This window comes from Pristiophorus japonicus, chromosome 12, assembly GCF_044704955.1.
Source record: "Pristiophorus japonicus isolate sPriJap1 chromosome 12, sPriJap1.hap1, whole genome shotgun sequence".
NCBI lineage: Eukaryota > Metazoa > Chordata > Chondrichthyes > Pristiophoridae > Pristiophorus > Pristiophorus japonicus.
The window spans coordinates 23084748-23099929 of NC_091988.1; the positions used below are offsets into that span (position 1 = coordinate 23084748).

At 41.8% G+C, this 15182-nt stretch overlaps 1 protein-coding gene across 2 annotated transcripts in view; it reads right to left on the bottom strand.

Moving 5' to 3' along the window:
• The window catches only part of LOC139277153 (ataxin-7), a 146902-nt gene that overhangs the window by 59400 nt on the left and 72320 nt on the right, over nt 1-15182 (bottom strand). For both annotated transcript variants that reach the window (XM_070895226.1, XM_070895225.1), the window contains exon 3: nt 15024-15128. In XM_070895226.1, coding sequence (XP_070751327.1) covers nt 15024-15128 — 105 coding nt within the window. The remainder of the gene's footprint in view (nt 1-15023; nt 15129-15182) is intronic.

The following is a 15182-nucleotide window of genomic DNA, read 5'->3' on the forward strand; positions in this document are numbered from 1 at the left end:
GGGTTGAAACACTTTTGGCACTCAATGTGTCGAGCACTTTTTGTTCAGGTATGGAAACCCACTCATTGGGTACTAATACTCGAGCTTTGGTACGCTTAGAATTTAGCGGTGCACAAACCTGTGGCAACAAACTAACAAATGAATAATGGAAAAGCCACCTTTCTTAAAAATAAAGATTTTATAAGTTGTTTTTAAGAAGATCGTCTTTTTTTTTTAAATAGAGATTTGTTGTACTGCATTGTAATGTGTGTATTGCAACAAAGCAAATTACATAAACACACTTCGTTATCCAGAACAACTACAAGACTGTTCTTAGATCTGTCTTTCGGATGAGATGTTAAACCGAGGCCCCGTCTGCCCTGCCAGGCGGACGTAAAAAATCCTATGGCACTTTTTCCAAAGAAGAGCAGGAGAGTTCTCCCCAGTGTCCTGACTAATATTTATCTCTCAATCAACATAACAAAAAACAGTTTATCTGGTCATTATCACATTGCTGTTTGTGGGAGTTTGTTGTGCACAATTTGGCTGCTGCGTTTCCCACATAACAGTGACTACACTCCAAAAGTACTTCATTGGCTGTAAAGCACTTTGAGAAGTCCAGTGGTTGTGAAAGATGCTCATATAAATACAAGCCTTTCTTTCTTTTAGTGCTGTAATTGCAATTCAGCTTGCATTCCATTGTTAGCTCCTTGCCAAACTCGATACATTGGTTAAAACAGATAAAAGTATAGAAGAGTTAAGTGAATAAAATTACTTGCCAAAAATCATTATTCATTGAACCGTTTTGCACTATACTTCTTCTAGCTTGTATTCTACCATTTTGGCTATGTAGTTTAACATTCTACTGACTTTGTTGATTGCTGCTCTGCATTGCTTGGACATGTTTAGTACTGTAAACTTTTCTGCACTAAATCTAACACTGTTTACTTAACCTATTTTAATCTAAATCTTTCTGTAATTTGAGCTGCACCCTGGTTCCACTCACTGTCTTAATTTGGTCTCATGCAAATTTGACCATTTTGCATAGCGCTTCTGAATCCAGGATATTTATTCAAATTACAAAAAGCAGTTGCCCAAGCATGTTCTACAACCTTGGTTTCATCTCCCCCACCCTGACTCACCTCCCCTACCCTGACATGACTCCAAGTACTCATCATTCCCTAGCCTTCAGCCAGTTTCGCATCCATTCAAAAGCAAAATATGGAAATCTGAAATAAAAACAGAAAATGCTGGAAATACTGGGGTCAGGCTTCAATGAGTGTGTGTGTTTTAGGGCCAAAAATTGCGGTCAGAGGCTTCCTGCGGGCGGATGCCTCTGATTTTTTTTTAATGGATGCATCTGGTGGTCCCGGAGGAATGAACACTTGCGCTCCGAGGCCTGGATGCGCAGCCGAGAGGCCCACGTATTGCAGGAGTGTCTGCGTATCCTGGGATCACGTGGGCCTGGGCCACCAATCACAATTTAGTACAGGTTAAATCTCCCTTATCCGGCACCCTTGGGACCTGGTCTGTGCCAAATGAGGGATTTTGCCAGATGAGGGGAGGTCACCAGAGGACTGTGGCTACAGGAGTTCCAGCCGGGCGACGGAGGAGGCAGCTGATCGAGGAGCGAGATTATATTGGCGAGTAGGATTTTGACCGGCCGCGTTCTGCACATGCGCCGGCCAGGAATGATGCCGGATAAGGGGTTCAAGCTGTATTCTTGAATGGGAGCTCCCATTACTATCAGAGAGAATACCCCAAAAATCAAACAAAGCACAAACAAAATAAAAAAACATTGCTTATTTTTTTTTTTTAAATAGAAATTGCATTAAATTAAATGTTGAGAAAAATTTATTTTTTGAAATTAAAAAAAGTGTTAAAAATAAACTTATCTTCATAGACAGGGTTTTTAAATATAAGAATAAGTAATATTTATTTTTTCTATATTAAAACTCTTACGCTGCTAAAAGCAGGCCTTACCAGGCAGAAGAGTTTGAAAGACATTAACTGGGCAAGAGTTGGACAAATAGCCCAATCTCCACCCATGAAGGCCCTTCTCCCAGAGATGCATGCGAGACATTTTGACAGATCGCAAGTGCACATGCGCTTCGAGCACCTAAACCCAGAACTTCGTATGCACGGAGAGGCCACAATTTCAGGGCCAATGTTTCAGGTCGAAGACCCGTCGTCAGTTCTGACGAAAGATCATCGACCTGAAACGTAAACTCTGTTTCTCTCTCCACAGATGCTGCCTCACCCCCTGAGTATTTCTAGCATTTTGTGTTTTTATTTCGTATCCCTTCCATGGTTTGTCCTTAAAACCCCCAACGCTGAGTTTATTTAATAAACTTTCATGTTGAACTTTATCAAAACTCTTTGGAATTCAAGGCATGCCCTATCATAGGGCTTATTACATATCAGCTGGGTTGTAACTACCTCAAAGTAGAGGAGGTTGGTTAGGCAGGATCTTTGACTTCTGAATCCATGCTGCTGTTAACCAAGTATTATTATACAAATAATTCTCAATTTGAAATGGAATGGAAGGAAGACTAATGGGTCTGCAGTGTACGTTCTTCCAGGTACGTTTCCATTTTACTGCTCTTTTTGAATATGGGCATTGACTGTTCCCCATCTATTGGTACCTCCCCAGTGTTCATTAATTACCTCAATGCTGCCAGTGCCTCACAGATCTCCCCCTTAGCATCTCTCATTGGACAAATACTATCTATTCTTGGGGATTTTTTGTTTTGAGCCAATTTAGTTTGACCAGGACTTCCATCTCAGTTACAACTAAGTAACTACTAGTGTACTTGGGAATATCTTTGCTTGGATGAAACATGTCACAAATATCTTCACAGAATCATAGAATGGTTACAGCACAGGAGGCCAGTCGAGCCCGTGCTGGCTCTCTGCAAGAGCACTTCAGCTCGTCTCACTCACCCGCCCATTCCACATACCCCTGAAATTTTTTTTCGTTCAGGTACTTATCCAATTTCCTTTTGAAAGCCATGATTGAATCTGCCTCCACCACCCTTTCAGGCATTCCAGATCCTAACCACTCGCTGCATAAAAAAGTTTTTCCTCATGTCGCCTTTGGTTCTTTTGCTAATAACCTTAAATCTGTGTCCTCTGGTTCTCGACCCTTCTGCCAATGGGAACAGTTTCTCTGTCTACTGTCTCAACCCCCTCATGATTTTGAACACCTCGATCAAATCTCCTCTCAACCTTCTCTGCTCCAAGGAGAACAATCCAGATTCTCCAGTCTATCCACGTAACTGAAGTCCCTGGAACCATTCCTGTAAATCTTTTCTGCACTCTCTCCGAGGCCTTCACATCCCTCCTAAAGTGTGAATACTTGGGAGAAAGTAGATTACTATTTTCTTCATCCTGATTTTCAAGCTCACTCGTGACTTTTATGGTTTTCACAACTTAGCTGACTGTCCTCTTTCTGTCTCGGCACAGTGAAGAATGTTTTACTGCTTTGCTACCAAGAACTTCTGAAAACAACTAATCTTCAAATGGTCAGTGAGGAGAACCTACCAGTAAAAAAAAAACAAATTAAAAAGGCAATTGGGAGTGGGGTGTTTGTGGGGGGTATGACTGTGAATCAATCAAATCACATGTTCTTCAAAACAATTTTTGTCTGCCATTTGTTCCCCTCAGTAACTATTTTTATTTTGGACACAAATTTCAAAGAAGATTGTGTTTTTCACAATAACATGGTTGCACTTATCCACTGAATTGGCATTTTACTGTAGTTTTACCTGAAGGCTTCAGGCTCTCTCAAAATCTGTGTCTTGGACTTTGCCCAGCGTTGTGGTTCTATTAATTGAAGGCAGATCCTGCAGTCTGAGCATGTGCAGTGAGCAACCTTTCCAAGGACACAAGAGCGATGCTCCCTTTAAGCCGTGAGGCCACCCAACGCTCCGAAGCTCCCGCGTAGCCGCCTCACCGGCTTTCAGAGGGTGAAAACCACACATGTGCGGTATTTTCAATGGGCCTTGCACCCAAAGGAAAAAAAATTAACATTGCACATCAGTAGCATTTAGTTAGCCCAATTGGTACCTGCACAAAGCTTCTGTTCAAAGAGTTTCACAATTACTTAAAGAAAAAATTCAATAAGGTGATGCTTAGTGTTTTTGTTTGGGGAAAAAAAAAGACCAAAATAAAAATAAATGACCCACTTCAAATTATACATCCGGTGCAACAGCTTTTATGTCCAAATACGAATGATTTATTTTTCCCCTCAGTGAAAAAGTCAAATTGCGCCAATGTTTCAGCTCGTGTGTTTTTGAAAGTGATTGAATACAAACCAGACCTCTGAATTGGAATAGGTTTTTTTTTTTAAATATAGCTTAAATTAAAGTTATTCTTCAATTGTTACTTCAGAAAACACATGGGAGGATGAAGCTGTAGGAGAAATAAAGCATCAAATTAAAGCGTGCAATTGTAAAAAAAAAATTTATTTTTAAAATCTGAGTGTTCTTTTGTGGGGAGACTGGGTTTACAAATTAAATTAACCATTAGTCAGTTAATTACATTACCCTGTTTGTATTTAGCCGTTTATCTTGCAGAAATTAATTACATTGCCTCTTTACTGACTGTAAACATTCTAATTAAGTACAGCTGTTAGATTAAGTATACAGTTAGCAGCTACAGTATTAAAGTGCTTTTTGTACTTTACACCATCTTCAGGCTGGAAACAGGGATGACAGCTAGGGATTGTGACGCAGAATACCCAGAGCAGTTTCAATCACCTCCGGCAGATTCTCCTCTGCATTCTCTCCATTTCACCACCACCAGTCCCCGACTTCAACACCGCCACCCCTCAATACCACTGTGCCCAGATTCTCTCAGATCCTGGATATAGAAACATAGAAAATAGGTGCAGGAGTAGGCCATTCGACCCTTCATCGCCATTCAATGAGTTCATGGCTGAACATGCAACTTTAGTACCCCATTCCTGCTTTCTCGCCATACCCCTTGATCCCCCTAGCAGTAAGGACTATATCTCACTCCTTTTTGAATATATTTAGTGAATTGAGCTCGCCACCCCCAACGCAGAGCTCCCAAGCAATGTTTCCCGAAAGTTTCCAGACATTAGGAGACCCTTTCCACAGTTTCCAGACCCTGGGAATCCCCCTACCAATGCTCTGGTTCTAGACTTGGTACTACCCCTTCAGGATTCTCTGCCCAGATTACTGATCAATTCTGGTACCTCCTCACCCATCAAAAATCTCCAGAACTCTGGGACTTGCCCAAAACCCATGTGTTGCCATACCAGAGGCACCAGTCCCCTCGAGACATCCATCAATCCAGTCATATTGATGTGCCCCACTCCACTGTTCCCTCAATTCAGACATATTCCCCGTGCTGCCATCTGCTCTCCCAGCATTACCAGGCGCTGAGAGGTCGGTTAATACCATTACAACATTTCAATGGCATATTGTTAGTACATAAACTATTATATATTTTTAAGTTATGAAAATCTAAATTTTTCTCACAACTTTCTCCCCATCTCTCAGTGAGGGAGAACATAATACATTTGACCCAAAGCCTTTAATCTTGTGTTAAAATTATTCTTAATAATTTGCTCGTTATAGCTCATCTAAACTCAAGAACATTAATTTTGAGTCCGATGGGTGTCCGACAGGTTTAGGAATTTACAAACCAAGTTACTAGGAAAAAGTCACAATAGTAGTTTCTCTTCACTCAATATAGAACACGCACTCTAGGAACACACACCACTTACCTGACCCTAAAACTGTAGGCACAGGTTGGCAAGACACTTGCTCAGCAGCAAGTGCACAGAGGTACTGCTGGAGTTTAACCAGCTAAAGCTGTGCACCTCATCAGTACACATCATTGGTAAGCTTCCTGCTGCTTGTCCAGCTGTGGCCATCCTATCTGTTGGGGCCCTGGACTGCCAGATTATCTGGAGCAGAGAGAAAACAATCCCAATAGAATATGAAAAGAAAACGAAAGAGGAAAATTATGAGGGGGAGAGAGGGGGAAATAATTTTGATCTTAGATTATTCAGCCAATATTATTCTGGTTATACGATTTAGATAGACATGAAAACAGTACGGTTTTATTAAATTAGGTAGTGTTATGCTCTTTATAAATATATTTTTCATGCTAATCTTGCCCTACCATTATGCACTAAAAGATTAGTGAGTACCTTGCAAGTTTTTGATATTCAATTTAATAATCTCAATCTAATCAGTTTTCTCTGCTGCATTGCTCCTTTAAAATGCTTCAATTGCAATATTTAAATAATGAGCAACATGATACAAGTCTAATATTACAACTATTCTTCTCAACAAAGTAGAATGGGGCTATAAGCTCTGGCGTTTAAAAGAATGAGAAGTGATCTCATTGAAATATATAAAATTCTTAAGGGGCTCGACAGGGGTAGATGCTGAAAGTTGTTTCCCCTGGCTGGGGAGTCTAGAACTAAGGGTCTCAGGATAAGGGGTCAGCCATTTAGGACGGAGAGGAGGAGAAATTTCTTCACTCAGGAGGGTTCTGAATCTTTGGAATTCTCTATTGCAGAGGGCCGTGGATGATGGATGAGTCAATGAATATATTCAAGACAGAGATCGATAGATTTTTGGACACTAAGGGAATCAAGGGATATGGGGATAGTGCAGGAAAGTAGAGATGAGGTGGAAGATCAGCCATGATCTTATTGAATGAGACCATATGACCTACTCTGCTCCGGCTTCTTATGTTCAAAGCAAATCTGGTAGGCAAGTGACAGTTAATTTCTACAATTGAGAGTTACCCTGGATAGTTCTCAATTCATAATCTTTATTACTGTTGTTATAAAGGAAGTGTTTGTGTCATCGAAATGATGAAATGCACCAACAAGCTTATCAACTGCTCAAATTAGGCACCACCCTGTGGTACAATTCAAACACTACATTGCAGAACAGCTAGGTTTAGCAACATAAAACTTACAAGATCACAACATAATTAAGGACGAGGAAGGCCTTTTGGTCCAGCTTATTCATCAATCTAGAAAGACACTAAAATTCCCTCCATTGCAGCATTAAATTGTTTCTTAAACGACTCCAGGCTTTTCACTATCTATTCCTTCCACAAGATGATCATTCACTGTGTGAAGAATTGCGCTATCGGTCTTAAATTTACTTTTGATTACTTTAATCCTGTGTCACTCTTGCAATTTAATTTAAAGTAATATTCCTGGCTTACTTTTTCTGTTCTCTTAAGAATCTTGTATACCTCTTCAAGATCATCTCTCATACCTCGTTTCCAAGCTTAAAAGCCTAAATGCTTCCAGTTTTCCCTCAAAACTCAGACCACCCAGACACTAGGGATCAATTTTCTGTCCCATTGGTTCTAACTGCTGCTCTGTATTACTTGGGGATTGGGTGTGAAGACTCTTCCAGCTTTATCTTTAACTAGTACAATATCATTCATAGAGTACGTGACACTTATTTTTCCTCATGCACTTGTCTGCATTAAATGTCATCTGTCATTGTTCAACACACACACACACACACACATCTAACTCATTCTGTAATTTCTGAGCTGCCGCTTCAGATACTGCTACCCCTCCTAATTTAGCATCACCTGCAAATTTGATCGCTTGGCACTGATATTCCAGCCACAATTAACATGACACCATCTAAATAATCAGAGCAATATAGGGTAAACGCCACTGAATACTGGATTGCAGTTCTCCTTTCAGGGAAGCTTCACTCATTTAATTTTCTGGAAGTCAAACAATGTTGCATATATTTAACCTCCTTAAGCTCAACCGTCTGAGGTTAGGACATTATTGGAATCCCAAATGGACTATAATCTTGTAATTCACTCTGTGCAATTTGCTTTAAACAGTTTGGACTGTTTGTCTCAACCAAAATGGGATTTTATAGTGTGAAGAGTTTTGTATTCATGACATTAGACTAATATCAATGGACACTAAAGGGGAAGATTTCCTTCAATTCTGATGAAAGGTCATCGACATTGCCCAAAATTTGCTGGGAAAATAATGGCAAGCATAATGTGCACGCTGTTATTAGTGTATAGAGGACAGAGAGAGGCTGCAAAGAGATTTAGATAGGTTAAGCGAATGGGCTAAGGTTTGGCAGATGGAATACAATGTCGGAAAGTGTGAGGTCATCCACCTTGGGGGAAAAAAAAGTAAAAGGGAATATTATTTGAATGGGGAGAAATTACAACATGCTGCGGTGCAGAGGGACCTGAGGGGTCCTTGTGCATGAAACTCTTTTTGATTTTTTTTTTTTGAAACATCTGCCTCCCCGTCGGGGAATTGAACCCCTCCCAAAAAGTTAGTTTGCAGGTGCAGCAGGTAATCAGGAAGGCGAATGGAATGTTGGCCTTCATTGCGAGAGGGATGGAGTACAAAAGCAGGGAGGTCCTGCTGCAACTGTACAGGGTATTGGTGAGGCCGCACCTGGAGCACTGCATGCAGTTTTGGTCACCTTACTTAAGGAAGGATATACTAACTTTGGAGAGGGTACAGAGATGATTCACTAGGCTGATTCCGGAGATGAGGGGGTTACCTTATGATGATAGATTGAGTAGACTGGGTCTTTACTCGTTGGAGTTCAGAAGGATGAGGGGTGATCTTATAGAAACATTTAAAATAATGAAAGGGATAGACAAGATAGTGACAGAGAGGTTGTTTCCACTGGTAGAGGAGACAAGAACTAGGGGGCACAGCCTCAAAATACGGGGGAGCCAATTTAAAACAGAGTCGAGAAGGAATTTCTTCTCCCACAGGGTTGTGAATCTGTGGAATTCTCTGCCCAAGGAAGCAGTTGAGGCTAGCTCATTGAATGTATTCAAATCACAGATAGATTTTTAACCAATAAGGGAATTAAGGGTTACGGGGAGCGGGTGGGTAAATGGAGCTGAGTCCACGGCCAGATCAGCCATGATCTTGTTGAATGGCGGAGCAGGCTCGAGGGGCCAGATGGCCTACTCCTGTTCCTAATTCTTATGTTCTTAAATAACCCAGCAATGTGAGGCGAGGAGGAGATACAGTGCGAGTTACATGTTTCTGGACGATTTAGGCTGCTCCATTAGCCCAGTGAAAACGGAATCACGCCCTTAACCTCCCAGTGAGTTTTTTTTTTTAAAATTGCTGCATTCGCGCTGTTAAAACAAATTAAACGCACCGCAGAAAATTAGGGGGTGGTGCTTAATGACATAAGGATCCTTGTAAGACGCGATTGATGTTCCTGCAATGCCACTCAACCTTGGAGGCCCAGAAAAGAAACAACTGAAACTGTGGAGTATCACTCCTTCAGGTAGTAAATTATTCCTAGAGGTTTTAAAATGTAATTGAAAAAAATAATCCTTATTTTTCCCGTGTCTTTTTCTCTCTAAATCCAATCTTTCTTTTCTTCTCTAAATCCAATCTTTCTTTTCTTCTCTAAATCCAATCTTTCTGTATCCTATTTGACACTAATTCGCCGTATTTCCTTCTCCGTTGCTCCTCGATTTCTTTCTCTATCCTTAAATCTTATTGGTTAATTTTGTTTGATAATATTCCCATGAAGCACCTTGGGACGTGTTACGATGTTAAAGGGGCGATATATAAATGCAAGTTGTTGTTATTCAGGACATGGACTGTTTACATCCCGTAGATATCTCACATCGAGTTATCAGCTTGCACTTGCAACAATTTGTGGCGCAAAATGTTTCAGCTGAAGGGCGAGGAGAAGCAACGACATGCCCCGCTCCAGCAAGTCCTGGGCCACTGACTTGCTCTCGTCACAGATGTCTGACCTGCTGAGTGTTTTCAGCATTTTCCATTGTTATTTGGGAAGATTTCTTTATGTAAACAGGCTCTTTATACACATTTGTGATTTCACTATAAATAGCAAACAATGAAAGCATCATTCCTCCGCCCCCCCCCCCCGCCCGCCCTCCTCCTCCTCCCCCTCCACAATTAAAACAGATCTTCCTAAATTCTGGAATAAAAATCGGTATTGCAGTTAGAGAGTATTGTCTTATAAATTACAAAATCAAACAGAACTGAGCAATGTCAAGATGCACAAAATGATTGACAGTAATATGAACAGTTAAGTCAATTATTTACACTTGCTGGCTTAATATATACACTATAAGTAGTTAAGATTTTATCTTCCAGAATTGATGGACAGTGCCTGTATGCAGATCACCATTAATAATAACCGGCTTGTCATTCATTAAAGGCAGCATATTCAATGTTCACAATAAAGATGAAGGATTTCAGAGTGATGATCAAAATAGACATTCAACATGTGTCAATAATTCCCACACTTACAGGAGAGGTTCTGTTTGCATGTGTAATGTAACAAAGTCAACAACCACATTCCCAATAGGACTGGGCCTGGAGAATGTTCACTTTCAACATTACTGGTTTTGAAAAAAAATTCTATGCGCGGGAAAGAAAGACATCGGCCCCAAGTTTCCACATGATTTGCTCCTGATTTTTTAGGAGCAACTGGTGTAGAACGGATTATCTTAGAAATCGGAATTCTCGTCATTTAGTTTGCTCCAGTTCTAGTCAGTTAGAACAGTTTCACTTTGGAACAGAATTTTTTTTTTCCAAAAGGGGGCGTGTCCGGCCACTTACGCCTGTTTTCAAAGTTTCGTCAGTGAAAACTTACTCCAAACTAACTTAGAATGGAGTAAGTGAAGATTTTTGTACGCTCGAAAAAACCTTGTCTACACTTTAGAAAATCAGGCGTAGGTTACAAATCAGGCGTAGGGAATGGGGGGGGGGGGGGGGGTTTGAAGGGAAGTTTACAAACTTTAAACACTTCAGTTTTACAAATAAAGAGCCATCATCAATAATAAATGATAAATACATCAATAAATAAATCAAAAAAATTAAGAAATAATTATTTTTTTTTTAAATCAATAAAAAACAAAACATTTTCTACTTACCGACTGCAGCACCGGGAGCCCTCCCCCACACAGTGTGTCTCTGTCAGTGTCTCTATCTCTCTGTCTGTCTGTGTGTGTCTCTATCTCTCTGTCTGTCTGTGTGTGTCTCTCATTCTCTGTCTGTCAGTGTCTGTGTTTCTGACAGCGAGGGCAGGGGAAGGAGCAGGGGGGGGGGGGGGGGGAGGGAGCAGGGGGAGGGATTGGGGGAGAAGGTGGAGAAGAGGGGGAGAAAAGGAGATGGGGTGGGGAAAGGAGATGGGGGGGGGGGGGGGAAGAAAGAGAAAGGAGATTTGGGGGGGGGGAAGGAGAAGGGGGAGGGAGGCTGAACGGGCCGGCCCGAGACTTCGCGCAGGGCCCGTCCCCAGCACCAGATTTACAGGTAGGTGGCGTTGGGTCGGGTCGGGGGGGGTGGTGGGAAGAAGGTCGGTTCGGTTCGAATTAATAAAAAATGTGGTGTATTTTTTCTATTTTGTTTAATCATGTGTGTATTGGTGGGGTGGGGGGGGCGGTTTCTCATTCATAATGGGAACTCCAACTTATGGAGTTTCCATTATTATGAATGAGAACATACTTTACAGTGATTGGCTGCCCAGAGCCATGTGACTGCAGCTCCAGCCCTGCACATGTCCTGATGTGCATGCGCTGCGACGCAGTCAGTGGAGGCCTCAGGACCGAGAACTCGTGTGAGCGCAGCAGCTTCGGGTAAGTGCGCATCTTTAACTTTTTTTTTAAAAACCCGATCTCATATATATTGCATTGCAAATTTATAGGTGCTTTTTTTGTTTGACATGAGAATAATGCAAACATAGAATAATCAAGCAAGCGAAGAACCTCTCTCAACATAGCATTTAAGAGTCATGTAACAGAACCGTCATTCCCCCACCCCCCTACAATTCATTGATTGACTTTTGCTGGATTTCCCCAATGGTGGATTATGCATTCACAGATACACAGGCAAATTAATCTTGAAGACATACATCAGCTGTAAAAGATTTTAGCTCGACAATATACAGATAGTATGTGATGGCCCAAAATGTGATTCTCCTCTTACATCAGTTTAGCACACTTTATTTTCTTTCAGGGGACCATTAATACGGACAGAAACAATGGCTTATGACCTCAAAAGGCCGAATAGGACCATTGAGTCAGAAGTGCCAGACATCGGAAAAAAAATCTAAGTGCCTAGTACAGGTATAACCTCCAAAATCCGGAAACCTCGGGACCAAGGTCATTCCGTTTTTTCCGGATTTCCGAACAGAAATCTGATGTCCCGAATCTGGAAGTCCCTGGGCCGAGTTTCGGGTTTCTCCGGATGTTGGAGACAGGGACAGGGGCGGCAGGGGTGATTCGGGCCCCGAAGCCGACAGGGACAGATGCTATGGGTGATTCGGGTCCTGATGTGGCAGGGACGGTAACTGCAGGGGAGGGGATTAAGACCCAGATGCTGCCGTTCGGGGAGGCTGGGAGAAGAGGGGGAGAGAGATTCGGACCTGGATACCGACGGAGATACGTTTTGTGGGGGGGGGGGGGGGGAGATTGACATTAACCTTGACAGGGTCAGCAGCTGTGGGGTGATTCGGATCCCTTTGCAGATAGAGACAAGGAGTCGTCCAACAGCAGTACAGCGGTTGGCGCTTTGGATTCATGGGTGCCCGCGGATTCAGAGTGCCTCTTGTGTCTTTTGCAGTGCGAGTTGTGTGGGAGTGCTGGTGAGTGGGAGTGTTGTTTGTACAGGTTTCATAGTGCAGTCCTGTGCTGTTGGTGTTTGGAATTTTGTGCCGTTTAAGTCGCTGTTGAGGGGAATGTCGGGTTTCGAAATGGATTCCAGACGCTGACTCGTGCGATCTGCATGGTGTCCGGTTTTTGGAACTCCAGATTTCAAAAGGTTGTACCTGTACACAGCAAATTTTGGGGCCATTCAAGTAACTTTGATTACTCTAATGATGCCTTTAGTACTTTTAAAAAAAAAATGTATCCTAAACAGCAATGACAAATTTGTGAAACTTAAAGGTTTTAAACCAAAACAATTGTGGTAATATGGAAGGGTAACGTGGATGCCACATTTTACAATACACAGTCGTTCAGCTAAAATAGACTCTTCCATCATGAAAGGAAGCTAAACCAACCTTCCGGGGTCATCCCAATACAAAGAACACATCCCCATTGAACATTTAGTTTAGACCTGAAGTATTGAGATACTCTCAATTCCATAAAATGAAATATAAAATTGTTGACCATCACAAGTTTCCCACAAAAAACATTTCAAAAGCTAGGAAAACTATTTGAACTTTTGTTCTTATAAAATTTAAGATAATTTGGTTTCGCCCTTTTTTCCCAAAGACTTCAACAGTTCAAACATTAGGCCACGGAGTTGCAAAATGCTTCGTAGCACCTGGCTCTTCACGATGACTCAGAATTCTCATGAAATTAGACAATGGACATGCAGCAGTTCCTTCGGGAAACCACTGATCACAAGAGGCCAAAACACCATTACATAAATATAAAACATTTTCCAGAACCCTTAACAATACAATATTTTTCCTAGAAGGTGATTCATCGGTAAAGCCAATAGACTTTGGCAGTGGGTTAGGAACAGAGGTTAATGAACATAGAACTGAATCCAAGTCCAGGTGGTTATGCAACACTGTAGATGTTACAAAATGATGGGAAGAAATCTTATACTGACAGAAGACTAAATAATCCCTTTGCTTCTAATTAAAGCTCAAGCTGTTTTGAATGTCATGAATATTTTAACCAGAGTACTTTATATACACACACAACCATATTAGAAAGGCTTGCATAAAGCATCAACTTCCTGCAAATGTCACATTTACTTTCCCATCACACTTGGCTGACACCACCCCTATGGTTCTCTGGTGAGCAATGCAACTAACCCTGTATGATATTCCGACAGAGTAAGTCTCATTTTTAAGTTCAAAGTCAAAATAAAGCATTTACTGAGCTTGTGTTCCATATTAAAACAGAAGGCAAAACTTGTACTTATTTAAAAGTCCTGGTATATCACCTGAGCACCAGTTAATGATGATTTGTGTGTGGTTCCGATTTAATTTTGGGGAATAGACACCCAAGTAAACCATGTACAGCAGGCACCTGAAAGCGCTGGAGAAGTACCACCAGCGTTGCCTCCGCAGGATCCTGCAAATCCACTGGGAGGATAGACGCACCAAAGTCAGTGTTCTCGGTCAGGCCAACATCCCCAGCATCGAAGCACTGACCACACTCGACCAGCTCTGCTGGGCAGGCCACATCATCCATACGCCCGACACAAGACTCGCAAAGCAAACGCTCTACTCGGAACTCCTACACGGAAAGCGAGCCCCAGGGGGCCAGAGGAAACATTACAAGGACACCCTCAAAGCCGCCTTGATAAAATGCAACATCCCTACCAGCACCTAGGAATCGCCGGCTAAAGACCGCCCTAAGTGGAGGAAGACATCCAGGAGGGCGCTGAGCACCTCGAGTTTCGTCGCCGAGAGCATGCAGAAAACAAGCGCAGGCAGCGGAAGGAGCGTGCGGCAAACCAGACTCCCCACCCACCCTTTCCGTCAATGACTGTCTGTCCCACCTGTGACGGAGGCTGTAATTCCCGTATTGGACTGTAGTCACCCGAGAACTCCGAGCGGAAGCAAGTCTTCCTCGATTTCGAGGGACTGCCTATGAATTAATGGTACACCACCTGAAAATACTACCCCATTTTGAGCACCAGTTAAATGATAGGTAGGGGGTTCCGATTTAATTGAGAAATATAGACACACAAGCTGTATTGAAGCCAACAAAGTAACCCATGCATATGTAATTCATCCCCTTAACCATGTCATTTTTCATACAACCCAAGCTTTTCCTGCCCTCCATGGTAGCAATTTGTCAAATCCATAAAAGGACGACAAGTCAACTGAACAGATGACAGTGCAAATGTGCAATAATGTCAGAGGTAAAATATCACTAAGGACATCTTGCATTGAAGAAAGAATTACAGAAAAATTATCTGCATGCACCAATATAAAACCAAGAATAAAAAGGTTTAGCAAAATTACCTAGAATGTATCTATATATATTTAAAATGTATTGAGAGTAAACTTTGAACTCACCATAATGTGCTTGAAAGGCCTGGGGCTTTACAACCTGATTACAATGATTACACATCACCAGATAAAAATCATCATGAGCTGGACATTGACCAAATATTGGCATATCTGTGTAAAAAGATAACCAAGATTAAATTTAGTTTTATACTGAAGCTACTAAAT